Below are 14579 nucleotides of genomic sequence, written 5' to 3' on the forward strand. Positions count from 1 at the left end.
AGGTGCTTCAGAATTGACTACATCGTAAAGCCTGTATTTCATGTATTGTTTTCCTCCCTGGGAAGATGCAGACCCAGTTCATCCTGTGTCTGAATGAAACGAACGTCCCTCTCTCCCACCCTCTCCCACCTCGGTAGTCCCTGCAGCCGGAATGCGGTGCCAGCTTTGCCCACCTAGGCTAAGCTGGGCATCCCTGAGAGTGGGTGGCCTTCTGCACTTTACAAACACGGTGAGGCCCGGGAGCAGAAAAGGAGTTTGAGGAATATCATCTCAACACGAAAAATCACATTGCTCGCTGGCACTAAGTTATAAGAGCAGTGTCCTCTGTCCTCAGAACACAGGCAGAGAGTGAAAGATGACTAGTGATAGTGGAGATCTCATCCATTCAGCAAGCACATGCCGTCGGGGGATGTTCCAAGTTTGGTGGCCTCTCGTTCTCCTCTTCCTGAAACATGGATGTCAGGCTAGGCGGCCAAAAGGTTCATACACAGATGGCTGTGTGGTTAGTCATAGTGCCACCATGAGCTCCCTCTCTGTGCCAAACACCTCAGGACCGCGTTACCCTTCCCCCTTCATCTGGGCTTGCCCCAGGAAGCAGTGGGTACAGACAGTGGACAGGGGTGAGGACTGCAAAGTGACCCGTTCCCCGTGTTGTGGAAGTATCAGAAAAGTGGGGCATTTCTTAACTTCTAGAGAGAAGTAAAGACTGAAGTCCTTTTCACTTGCTCTATTTCTTAATTGCAAAAGTCTTCCTTCAGTTACCTAGGCGCCTGCATACTCAGTGACTTCTCCCATGCGCCCTTCATGCCTGCTGCCTCCATCTCTTTTGTTTTACCTGTTCCAAGAAGGACTGGTGATACTGTGTTATCCACGAGTTGTGTAGCTGTTACGAGACCACACAGAAGGTAGCGTAGCTTAGTGGGTAAGAGTGCAGTCTGGGATGCCAGCCAGCCTGGATTCAAATCCTGGCTCAGCTCATGGGCCTGGGCAATGCGTTCTCTGTGTAATAATAATGGTAGCTATGCCATGGAATCCTTGTGGAGATCAAGAGACGTTAATACACACAGACGACCTTAGAACAGGGCCAGACATTTTGTAAGTGATACATGTGTTGGTTACTGCTTTTCACTGAGCATGTACTGTGGCCTGAGAACTTGAACGTGAAGTACCTTCTGTAACCCTTACATCACCTATGAAGGTGGTATCGTTAAACCTCTTTTCCAGGCTAGAGAGGTTGTGGATTTGACAAAAGTCACTTAACGCTTCAGTGACCCATATGGAATTCAGGCTCAGATCCTTTTAATTCCAAACTCTGTGTAACCCACTGCACTCCCCACGGCCCATCATGGGTGGGTAATTATGTCAAGCGTTGCAGTGGCATGTCTGAGACTGTTGCTCTGTTCACCAAATACCTTCTCTTTATAGGTAAAACCTTCCACCAGGCGTATGCTGTCTTGACTGGGGAACATTTCTCCACTGATTTTTTCGCCCTGTAATATCACGGTCCTTTTGTGCACTTTTAGTATTCAGCGTGACCCCCTTCGAATTTCTGCTCCCTCAGAAGAAGCCTTTTCTTTTCTATACAAGATAAAACTAGCATCCAGGGTAGAAAATTATTTGGAATGTTGTTCCCCTAAGTGATTGTCTCCCTTTCGACTCAATTTCTTCTGAGCGGCTGGGTGATAATAGGGGTTCATTCCTCGCATCAGTGGAAATCTTTGCTGTTGAAGAGAACATGTGATGACACAGAGCTAGCCCATCTACCTGTGATCTTCACCTGCCTGATCTTTTCAACTATTTTTCAGTCTGTGTGTCGATGCCTGTTTGTCACATTGGCCACCAGTGTCACCGTGTCCAATATGGACTGCTCCTCTGGCCGCCTGCCTTGTCTACTGCCGGCACCCCCCTGCCCCCCAAGCAGAGCTTCCTGGAACTGAAATCCTATTCTGTACACCACCCCCCACTCAAAACAGTGCCGGCAGGGCTTCCCAGTCGTGTGAAGACAAAGTCGTGATCCCTGCAGACAGTGTAGTCAGCCCGCCTGCCACGCCAGCCTCACCTCCCTCATAATGGGCCTGCTTCCAGCTCTGCAGACTCTGTTCTCTCCCTGTGCAGGGGACACTTTCTCCGGCCCCTTGGGACCTCACAACTCTCCTCTCCATTCAGGTCTCAGCTCCGTTGTGGCTTCTGCAGCAAAGTCCTTCCAGGGCTTCCTGGCCAGGCCAGACCCCCCACAATAACATGGCGCCTGTCTTCCACAGCACTGGTCGTAGTGGCAGTTCCCTTCCATGTACCCACACAGGTCTCTGCGCTCCCTGAGATATGCAACAGTAGTCAGTCTTGCTGACCATTATGTTCCCAGGCCCTGGCACTTCATAAGCATTCAATAAATTTTACTGTAAAACTGAGGGAATGAGGGCAGTACACATGTTTCTCTGTAGTAAGAAGGGTGGTATTTTCAGATACCCTGTAGGGGCCCCTCTTGGGACTCTTGGTGTCTCCCAAAGGAAGTGCCCACATTTCAGACCAAGCAGTTCTTCGGGATATCCTGAACTCTCAGATTTTAAGGTAATTGCGATAGCCAGAGTCACAGTAAAATGCAGGCCCATTGCTGCCCTTTACCCTGAGCCCAGGGGCTAACCCATGGTAAACTGTCCACTCAGACAGGAGGATATCACTGTCACCTTGTATAGAAGCATCAGAGCTAAGGAGGTGGGAATCGAGAAATCTTACTCTCAGTTTGACCAGTAACCCTCCAAGGTCTCCACTTCCTTAAAAGGTTTTTGATTCTGAGATTAATCTAATCACCCCCAATAGTCAATTGACCTTTGAAACTCAGAGCAATCTTTTCTTCGTTCATTTTATACAGGGAAACTACACTTTTTATCAACCTGTGAGGGTAGGTTGATTAACTCATGTTCCCTTTTGGGCTAGACAGAGATACAAATTAAAAAAATGTATAGCTCACATTTATTGAGCACTCACTGTTTGCCAGGCATATGCGTATTCCATGAACTGTCTTATTCAATCTTCACAGCTCGTGTGTGAAGTGTGGTTACTGTTATCCTCCCTTTTATAGACAAGAAATGAAGGCTCAGAGAAGTTAACTATTTGTGCCAGCTCCCACAGTCACAGACACCATGCTACACTGCCTCGTCCTTTCTAGTGTTTTGTATCACTTAGAGGTTATGAGATACTAGGCATAAAACGGCACGTCTCCCCACTCCTCAACCAACTGTCCTATAGCCAGTTCATTTTCTTAAGTCTATTTAAATTGTTTTATGTTTAAGACATAACTAAAAAGCATTAAATCTAGCCTAATGGTCATGTAAACCTATATTGTTTATTAATGTATGTTTTACTTTAAAAAAATGTTTATGGATGTCTTCCATTTACCTTTGTATTTCCTTTATAATATTTAATAATAGTAACCATAGGCTTGTGGCATGTTTAGAAAAGCAACACCAGTCATGGGAGTTCTAGGCTTGTGTGCTCTCGGATCTTTTCCTTCCCCTGATTTGTGGGGTTTTTTTGTTTTTTGTTAATTTTATTAAACTTACCGGATTGACATTGGTTAATAAAGTTATATAGGTTTCAAGTGTACAATTCTGTACGACCTCATATGTGTATTGCATTGTGTGTCTACCACTCAAAGCCAGATCTCCTTCCGTCACCATATATTTGACCCCCTTTACCTTCTTCTGCCCTCCCCCACTCCCATTTCCCTCTAGTGAACACCATACTGTCATCTGTGTCTTTGAGTTTGTGTTTGTTTATTTCTCTTGCTCCTTTGTTGCTTTCAGTTTTATATCCCATATGAGTGAAAGCATATGATCTGCAGTTCTGCAGGGGCCTGATCCCTACAGGCTGTGTTTCTCTGGCTTCAGAGAGGGTTCAACCAATCAGAGGCCCTGATGGGAAATGGGGGTGGGTCTTAAGGAAGAGCTAAGGTGTTTCTCCCTCTCCATCTCCTGCAGCATCTGGATCACCTCTGTGACTCCAGCTCTCACCAGGTGGCCCCAGGCCCTGGGCTCCATTTTCCTCTTTTTGTCTCTCCAGTTGGGGTGGGGGGAGGGCTCCTGCTTTTCTTATCTCTGGGTTGCATTACTGCTCCCTATGAACTGTCCACTACCTGTGTACCCAGTTCCCTCAATTTCATTTTCCCTGTTGTAAGTAGGCCTTTCCGTTCTCCAGGTTGAACGCTGCTGGATATTCCCGTGTTCTCACATGTGATCGTAATACTTATTTATAGTTTACTTTAAGGCATGGAATATGGATGCTCTGACTGGGTTAAAACCCTCTGATTAAAAGCATCCAAAGCCTTTGTGTTCACTGTGGCTGTGGTATTAGCAGAGACCCTGGCTCGGCGTCTGGTGTCCCTGGTTCTAGTTCCTGCTGAGTCACTAGGGGAGAATCGCTCAAGTCAGAGCCTCAGTCGCATGGAAAATGAAGGTGCACCCAGTGTCCTTTCTGGCTTCCCTGTTAGCTGGCTTTAACTCCTTGCAAACCAAGACAATTCTAGGATGCAGTTTCAGTTTCTGTGGGGACCAGTGAGATGTCTCCTTCAGTGCAGTGGTCCCTGACTTCTGCCATCTGCCCTTCTGAGGTGTGCTATTGGTCCCCGAGGGATCAGGTGACAGAATGTGGGTGAGCAAGGACAAATCTATCACCACTCTGGGAAGAACCTTGAACAGGCTTTCCTGATTCTGACCCAGATGATTAGTCTTCTTTTGGTCACACTCACAGAACATATAGCACAAGAGCAAAATGTACTGCTCAGCTGTCCTGACTGCGTTTAATCGTCTTTCAAAGGTGATATTTCATATATTCACCTTAAATATAAGACCAGTAGGCAGAATGTGGAGATGGTACTTGTCTGATGTAATATAGTTTCTCTGTCTCCATTTTAAATACAATCTTCTTAATAGTCTCTAAACACCATTAAAAAGAAAAACAACCTAATTCAATGTGTGTGTGTGTGTGTGTGTGTGTGTGTGTGTGTGTGTGGCCAGATGCTCTGAGTCCTTTAAATAACTTTAATTTACTAAACTTCACTCCTCCTCCCCCACCCCCAGCCCTTTCTTTTCAGAAGATACATTTAGACAATCACCATTCACCTCCAGTTCAAAAGAGCTGCTGCCCAGTGAGTCTGTGCTTCACGGAAGAATATCAGCTCCAGGTATGGAAACACGTTGGCTTTGCTTCTACTATTGATCGCTTAACAATTCCTTTTCTGAAATGTGTGAATTTTCAGATACTTTCAGCGCATGTGTTGATGTTATTCATATGAAGCTAGCTTTTTAAAAAAGAGGGAGAAACTCAATTTAAACCGCCACCAAAGCTTATTAAAAGAAAATGCAGACAGTAAGAAAATGCGTCTTTGCTTGAGGAGCTGATTGTTGTTTACCTGTTTCATTTGTATAGTGAATTTGTTTTTCTTTGAAATAGCGAAGTATAACCTGAAAACAACTTTTCACTTGCTTTTCACATTGTCAGTATTTTAGGCAGGCATCCATCAAGGTAGGGGAGGGCAGTGGCCAGAACACTAATCGCCATCAGGGCAGGGCAGGGCCCTGGTGGGGTGTGGGCTGCCACAAAGACCACTTTGGATTCATGGAGTAACACAGCTCCTTAAGACAATCTTGCCGTTCAGATTTCAGTATCTTCATATATCCATCTAATGCTCCTTTTTGCCATTTCAGCAACAGTACGTAATTTCTTATCCACTCTTACTTTCTCGTTTCTCCTTTCCAGAGTAAAAAGAAAGATGTACTTGCTGTCCCCTTATCAACAGCATGGCCGTCCCTCAGGGCTCGTGTGTGTGTTGTCAGAGTTATGAAATGAGGATATTTGAGAACCACTGAACTGTAGTTCATCCTCCCTGCTCACCCGCTACCCCCACCCCGACACCAATCCAGCAGCCAGGAAACTTCCTGCTGTGGTTACCTTTGTTCCCAGCCACTGAGAGAATTTCAGTAGTTCTCGGTGGTCTCCATACCCATTCATTTGTGCAGGATGAACCATTTGTGCGGTGGGAGAACCAAGGCTCCGTGCATGTGCAGGAGAGGTTCGCTGCAGGATTGCTGGCTGGGAACCCCTGCAAGAATAAAGTCCAGATGTCCTCCATATCCCGAGGAGCACGGTGTCACAGACAGCTGGAGATCTGAGCATTGTGCAATTCAGAAAGAGCCAAGTAGCATCTTAGGAAATGTTTGCTTGGGTATCACAAGTCATTGGAAGGGGTTTGTAACAGTTGGGAAAAGGCAACTCTCTGTTGTCCTGTAGTCTTGTGGTGGCAGATCCATTTGTTCTCATCTCCAGAGTCCAGGTACCTGCATGCTTTTTAGCTTTGCAGGGGATTTTGAATTCAAACACCATAAATAACATGCTTACACAAAAAACACATTACATAATGCCTGGTTCTAGAGGTGTAAAGAAATTCTGCTTAGTTGATGTCTTCATTCTCAAACAGGGGCTATTTGAACTACTATTTACTTCCCACAGTGTCATTTTGAATAGCCATCTTCCAAGTCCCCAAATTATTGCCCTGCTGTTAAGTTGATGGATTGTGACTTTCTAATGTCAAAATAACTGCCTAGGAATTGCAAGTCTGAGTGCTGTGACCCATCCAGCCAGCATCCTATGATGTATATACAAGCCCTGCATTGCTGGCTTAATGTTTGGCTTGGCTATATTTTAAGAATGGTTTATTGGTCAAGTTACATCTTGACCTCAAAGAATGATATCAGTATATGTTTAACTGAGCGTAGAGGGGTTTCTGTGATTTGCTTGGTAGATATTACACATTAGATGAACTCACTTTTAAAAGTTAACTTTTATTTGATGAGGGGAGTCAGCAGAACTGGAATTTTTGAAATGTAAATCCACCATTCTGAGGGAGAACCAATCTCTCTGTACTTCAAAAAGCCTTTCTGTAAGCAGAGGAAACGCAAAGTAACTGTATTTACATTTTGCTAAAATGGACAACTACAAAGGGACTTTTTAAAAAATAAGCAAGGTGAAAATACTTTAGAAATAGAGTTAAAATTAGAGAAATTAAAAATGATAAGGACAACCTTGTGGTCACAGATGTTTCATAATCTGAAGACTAATTTTGTAAAGAAAGCCTCAGTAATTTGGACTAATTGTGGAGAAAACCAGTCTGAATTAACAAAAGATTGAAGTATGGAGACTTTTCAAGTAAATTTTTTTTTTCAAGTCTGGACCGTGATAAGTGGCCACTGTATACTTACTGTAGCTCCCCAATCCCTTCCCCACAATTCTGAAATCCAAAAACCAGAAGGTTCTGAATAAGTTACTTGGTGACACAAAGGCGATTTATAGCCTTTATGTATTACGCCAAGGGTGAAATTCATACATTTTATTGCTGAACTATCAATGTACTTGACTGTGAAGGCCCACTGGAACGATGCATAAAATCTGGGTGATGCACCATATTATCATTGTGGAATCAGAAAAAGTATGAATCCCAAAATACATCAGGCCCCAGGGGTCTCAGATGTGGTGGCCCCACATTTATTCTAGTTCTCTGCTTAAATGCTATGCTGGTAGCAAGGAAACGGAAGCTACAGCTGAGGATTTTAAAGGTTGTGCGGTGTAAGAGTCATGGATTCCTATAGAAAATTTCAGGAGGCCAAGTGGGCAGCAGATTGCTGACTCGTTGGAGAAGACGTGACAAGAAAGAGGAGTCCAGCGGGGACGCCCTACTGCTGGGACAGCGTTAGGAATGAGGCCGGGGTTCGAGAGAAAAGGAGGAGGGGATGAGAGAAGCAGAGAAAGGGCTAGTTGCCTGGTTTGGGAGGCTGGTTAGCTTTCCCATGAGCAGGCTGAGTTAAGGAATGAGAGAAGCCAAGAAGCAGACAGCTGGCTTTAGTAACTAGGCAGAAAATAATTTGTGGTTAGTATATAAATAAAAGCCTCAGAGTCCTTAGAAATAGTCTGTCGCGTGGTTTAAACGTTGCCATTAAAATATTATTTCAACTCTCTATATACTTTGCATATTTCTTTTTTCCACAGATAATGCAAAAGTAAATGGCAGCCGGGAGAATTCTCAGACTCCCAATTAGTAAAGACCATAATGAATGAGGTTTCACGTGCTTGGTTCTAATCTAAGAAATAGCTCACAAATGCTGAAAATGCATAGCATTAATCCAACAGTATATATATATATGTATTGGTATATATTTCTATCCCTTTTCTCAATGGGATGAAATTCTCTTCCAAACACCTTTGGGGTGAGCCATGGGGCAGGGAGGTGCACCCCATGAGGGTCTCATTTACCGCCAGTGTGTTGTGATTGTGTGGCAGGCCTGCAGAGAATGAGACCGCAGCGTGGGGGACAGCTAAGTGGGGGGCGATGGGTAGGACGGTGGACTGTGAACAGATCGAGAATAGCACAGTTAACTAGGCATTTGCCTTTGGCAGATGGTCTCTGAGACACACAGCTGCCACCGTCCCAGAGACACAGAATAAACACAGAGCTCCACCGCCTCCTGGCCTCCGCCGTTGCCACTATTTCTAGACTGACTTTCCTGAGAACCAAAGAATGCTCATGAGCCGAGACCTAATGCTTTTACTTGCTGTGAATGTCTGAGACAGAGGTAACACCAGGAATCCTTCATAAAACGATGAGTTAAAAGCTGCTGTCACTTTCTGCTGGAGGGACGTGGGGACGAAATATCTTTAAAGCTGCGAGTAGATGACTGAGGGAACCCTGGGTGGTGGTGTTGCTGGTGATGATTTTACAAAAGAAGGAAAAGAACTTCCCTGTTGTGGGGGAGAAAGAATGACGGACTGTGTATCATGTCACGTGCTTCGTCTAATTTATAGCTTTCTCACTTCGCAAAGGATTTATATTAATAGAGGAGAGATGTGAGGTCAGGTGTCTTTCAGAGCACGAAGGGCGTGAAGAGCTCTTCTGTGTGAAGAGCAGACTCATCCCCCCTTGTACCTGAAGCTACTATTTACGTTTCCTGTCGTCTTTCTGTAGCAAAGGCTAGGAAGAGAATTTATATCTCGGCACTGCTTTTAAACAATGGGAGCTTGCTTCTGTTTTATTGTGATATTTGTAGTCACAGTCTGTTTGCTCTGTGTTAAGCCAAAAAACAAAAACACAACCGGGGCGGGTGTGAAGGAAAACGTGGGTCTCCGTGGAGTTCTTTCACAGTGTTTGGAATCGTCGACACTTCTCTGTGTTGTTTCAGATGGAGCTTAGTGTTAGACAATGTAAAACGTATCAGCAATTATATTTGTAAATCCCTACCCTCATTGTTTGCTAACTTCTTTAAAAAAAGAAAAGAAACCGAAAACTCTTTTTGTAGTTATTGCTCATGACATACCAACAAGAAGCACAGAACATGGGAAAAATTTAGTTCCTTTCGGGACCCGATAGGCCGATCAGGATCTGAGCTTAAATAAAAAGGCTGGTTTAGGATGGTGTCCCTTGTCCCCAGGCCAATTCTTGATCCATTTGCCTCTCTGTTCTGCCCCTCAATCTAATATAAGTAGTACCATGTCATACTTTTTTGAAATCTAAATACATAATGCCTTACGTTACGTGCCACCTGTAACTAACCCAGCCTGCCATACTACTAGCCAGACATGAATGACCTCTTTCAGAGAGCTGGCTTAAAAGATGGACATGTCACATTTTCATGTTAAGACTTCCCGACTCATACCTCAAGAGAGAGACATGCAAAGCTGTCCTGGATTACAGTAAAGTGTTTTCTTCAATCCTTTTTCAAACACAGCACATTCCTTTTAAATTCAGACTAAGTCATGGATACACAACAGAACGTGGGGTGTCGTTGGTGTTTATCATTTTGTAACGTACGCTCCTTTTTGATTAAACAGATTCATTCTGTACAGAGAAGGAAGCTAGTAGTTATCAAGGACCTTCTAAATTGTTAGGCATCAGACCTGTGTCACCTCCTTTAATTCTGAAAGCAACGCATTGGGACAGAAGAATGGCGCTCAACTTACAGATGACTAAATGGAGGTTCAGAAATATTTAATAACTTTTTTCCTAGTCTTATTGAGCTATAATTGACATATAGCGTTGTATTCGTTTAATGTATATAATGACTTACTACATATGTGGCAAAATGATCACCACAATAAGTTTACTTAATATTCACCACCTCACATAGTTCTACTTTTTTTCTTGTGATGAGAACCTTTAAGATCTACTCTCTGAACAACTTTCAAATATACAGTACAGTATTGTTAACTATAGTCCCAGACTGTATAGTGGATCCCCCGGATTTATTTATCTTTTAACTGGAAGTTTACACCTTTTGCAGAGATTTAATCACTTGTTCAAAGTCATACAGTTTGTGAGTGAACTGCATAATTCATCTTGTCTTTTTGCTCTGTCATGCTGCCCTCTAAGTCAGATGATGTGTCACCAGCAGTGAGCAACGGAACACATCTCCCCAGTGTCAACCCACACATACCCACAGTCGGCATGTGAAGTATTACTAATACGATGCCTTTTTGTGTGTGTATGTAACATGCCGTTGAGTCGGCTCCAATTCCTGGCGACCCTGTAAAGGAGTGACGTCCCCAGTGTCCTGTCCTCAGCAGCCCTGCTCGGCTCTGTGGACTCCTTCCGGTGGCTTCTTTCATGGATTTGATCCATCTCACCTTTGGTCTGCCTCTTTTCCTGCTGCCTTCTATTTTCCCAGCATTATTCTTTTTCCCCAAAGAACCCTTCCTTCTCATGATGTGCCTGAAGTAAGACAGCTTTAGTGTTGCCATTTTTGCCTCCAGCGATGTTTCAGGCTTCATTTGCTCTAGGACCCACTTGTTCGTCTTTCTGGCGGTGCAGGGTATCCGTAGAGCTGTCCTCCAACACCGTATTTCAAGTGATTCCAGTTTTTTCCTTTCAGCTTTCTTCACTGTCCATCTTTCACATCCGTGCATAGTAACTGGGAACACAAGAGAATGCCTTCTTTTACTTAGGAATAAAATGTGGGTCTTTAAGGTATTTCAAAGAATTTACAAGATAAGAATGTACTATTTATTCATATCATTCTAATTTTGTCTTCTTCCTTTTCTGTCTTCTCTTTCTTCCTTTAATACTTTGACATCTGGTAATCATAGTCCCTTGCAATGTTTCTTTCAGTTAAGAAAGTTAAACAGTTAATGTTCCTTTTCAGTAATCTTTAATGGATTGTTTGGGCCATAGAAATAGTTTCATGAAACTGTGTGAAAATCTCTTGGTGAAATGAGAAGTTGGTGACAATCTGGTCGGCAGCGCAGAAGGAAAAGTTCTAGGCTGGGAATCTGGAGAACCCAGGTTTAGTCCTACCCCAGTTCCCATTGGAAAGAGACGAGAAGATGGCCACGCACCTTCCATATCCCTTCTTTTTCAAAAACTCTGCCATCTGTACTGCTACTATCACTTCAGCCCAGGTTCTTTTATTGTCTTGGTAGGGCCAAAACTGTATGCTGGTACAGGGGGAAATCCGAGTCTAGTCTGTGTCTTTACCCCTGAAATTCTACCATCCCCACTAAGACTTGGGGAACAGGACAAGGCAATGCAAATAATTCTCAAAACACATGGTTTTGGCGGTGGTAGTGACTAGAAAGGGGTCCAAGAAGGGCTTCGAGGAAGCTGGGACATTCCATTTCTTTATCTGGCTGTGGACTACACACATATGTAATTTTGTGAGAATTCATCGAGCTGTGTACTTGTGACAGTATTTCAGTATTTGTTAGGGCTGATTGGCTTATTCACATATAAGTGGGATAGGTTAGATGCTAAGAGGTCACCTCCACATCGAGCGCCGTGCATATTCACTTCCGAGACCACAGCAGTCATGATGACAACAGCGGTCCTTCCATTTGCAGGAACATTTCCACAGGTAGCGTGAACTTATTGCCCTGAACTAAATGACATATAGGTCGATATATCCGATACCTGTTATGTTTCACATTGAGAAGCTATTCCACACTGCTTGCAGCGTTTCTTTGATGGACTTGCAGTAGATGAGCTATAGCCTGTCCAGCTGTTTACTAGAGGGAGAAGTTCTCATTGTTACGGATTTCCCCAGTCCAGATGCTGTTATCTGAGGCTAAAAATGACATGCTCACAACGAGCCCTCTCTGTCCCTCACCAGCCTACTTTGGTTGTAGAGTGTAGGTGAATTCCAAAGGGGAGCGACTGAAACCATTAAGAACTCTTTGTAGAGAAAGAAAGGCCTTGCATTTAGCACTGCCCATTTTGTGTCCAAGTTTGTCCTCAAAAATATAACTTACCAGGTCTCTGCAGACCAACAATTGTGGGGTTCACACACTGAAGTGCAGGCACACTTTTTTTTTAAGGGTGGCAACCTTTCCAAAGGAGAGATTTATACCCGGTTTAGATGCATCACCTGAGCTCTCTATAGAAAGCCACAAAGACAGAGAAAAAAAGAAAACTGTGGGTTTTTTTGGCCAAGCCTCTTTACCTCCACCCAGATGGCACAGGGGTTGAGTCACTTGGTATTGAAGATAATCATCAACACTTTCATCTTTGTACTTTGTGGGAAATGGTAACATCCAAAAGCCCTTTGAAAAACCCAGTTTGAGGACTTTGTTTTTCAGGTGCAGGTTCCCCCTAAGGCTGTGGCCACTTCAGGCCTGGCCTGGTATCTTCTTATGAGCAGAGAAAATATGTATGTGCTTGCGTAAACTTTTCCACACGCCACGTATAAGGTCTCAGCAGTGCCTGTGGTTGTGTTGTTACTTTTGCAAAGACTGTTGAGATGGCTTGAGAATGAATAGTGCTATAAAAGGCCAAATTCTTGAGTATGTGTCCTGGACGACGCAGAATGTTTGTTTGCAGACGGCCATGGAGTGTCCTGGCTTCAGTTGGGGACTGGCTCCTTCCATCTATAAGGCCTTTTCTGTATATACAATATGTTCTTCCATTCCTTTGCTTATCAAAAATACCTATTCTCATTCCATGCAGTTTCTTCTTTGTGTTTATTTCTTTTCAGGGCAGCAACCAGGGTAGAAAAAAAGTCATTCCACTTGCAAACTAGCCCATCTATTTTCATTCAGACAAATCCATCTGTATTACCACTTGTAGGCCAAACGGGTGCCTCTCCCTGGTAAGAAACCCCCATGTCACCCTTTCTTGATGTAGTGACTGGAATGACAGGCAGGGGCTTCACTTTTTGGCTGTTCTCCCTGTGCAGTGTGTTTCCTTTAGCAAAGTACTTATCATTCTGTTCTCCGTTTAGCATCCAGACAAGGAAGACGCTACCCGGGCGCACTCAAGGTCGGGCAGTCTGCATTTACTTAGCGATGTGAGGTGCACCGCACCGTCCGCTGGTGTGCTACCGAAACATCCCCCACACACATCCCTCGACTCTTTAAATTCAACAGGTCCCAAACTTAACATATCATTTCTACCACCTCCCACTGTCCCCGTACCTTCCCTCCAAAATTCATTAATGAAACCCTCCTCTCCAGCTTGTTTTTTTTTTTTTTTTGGTTGTAGTATATAGTACCTTCACCTTCACCCACCATGACACAAACCATTAAGACTGGACACCATTTGTTTGGGTTCCCATGAAGCAGGTCCTAAGACAAGTAGTTTTTTAGGAAGTGAGGTCAGAAAATACGCGAAGTGAGCCAGGGAAAAGAAGGCAGCCAGTAAAGGGTACGTTATCACACAGGTAACCTACTGGGGACAACTGGAGATTAAGTTCCCTGGGAACTCTGGGAAGTGACGGAGGACACACACCTCAGTGTTTCCTCTCCAGGGGTGAGAGAGAACTAGGATACTTATGCAGTCAGTCTCCGGTTACAGGAGAATCAATTCCCCAACACTCTGGTCTACCACACAGAAAATCTACTGATTTTCACAAGTAAGACTAAATTTCTCAGGCATAAAATTCTCTGTAGAATGCAAAGTACAACATAGGGAATATAATCAGTAACATTGTAATAACTATATGTGGTGCCGGATGGGTACTAAACTTACCAGGAAGATCACTTCGTAAGTTACAGAATGTCTAACCACTATGCTGTACATCTGAAACTACTATAATACTGTATGTAAATTGTAATTGAAACAAAGAAAAAGAAAATGCCAGAATAAGAAAAAAACAGCTTGGAATTATTTCAAATAGAACTCTTTCCCATCTGTGAGCTGACCGCTCTATCAAATGAGCTTATTTTTTAAAGTTAATTATTTTATTGAGGGACGGTATTAAATTTTGATCCAAATAAGGCAAAAGTTTACATCGGAATCTCTCATAAATGCTAATGGGAAACTTTGTGTAAGACATATTTGAATTCAGGCCTGAATCTTTCTGAAATTTAGGCAGCTGATGAAATGGAAATATTTCTTTCTCTCAAATTATTTAAAAATTGAACATGGCATTTTCCTCTTGCATGGAAAACATGTCCCACAAACCTTATGACACTGCCTTAGTTGTTTCTTACACGTGAAGAGAGAAACAATTTTCTACAGCTGTCAGGCTGCACACTGCTCTAGTCTGACACTTTTCTCTTCACCTTTTCGAGAAACAACAGACAGACCAGGCCCTACTGGAGGCTGGAAA

The 14579-nt window shown here is 43.6% G+C and overlaps 1 protein-coding gene across 11 annotated transcripts in view; it reads left to right on the plus strand.

Annotated features, from left to right (window-relative positions):
• ZNF827 (zinc finger protein 827) overlaps nt 1-14579 on the plus strand; it is a 153427-nt gene that overhangs the window by 96311 nt on the left and 42537 nt on the right. For all 11 annotated transcript variants that reach the window (XR_012498201.1, XM_074338463.1, XM_074338471.1 and 8 more), the window contains exon 8: nt 5076-5179. Coding sequence is in view for 10 of the 11 variants with exons in the window: in XM_074338463.1 (XP_074194564.1) it covers nt 5076-5179 (104 nt within the window). In the remaining variant the exon portion in view is untranslated. The remainder of the gene's footprint in view (nt 1-5075; nt 5180-14579) is intronic.

Source organism: Rhinolophus sinicus, linkage group LG07 (genome assembly GCF_036562045.2).
Source record: "Rhinolophus sinicus isolate RSC01 linkage group LG07, ASM3656204v1, whole genome shotgun sequence".
In the NCBI taxonomy this organism is placed as follows: Eukaryota; Metazoa; Chordata; class Mammalia; order Chiroptera; family Rhinolophidae; genus Rhinolophus; species Rhinolophus sinicus.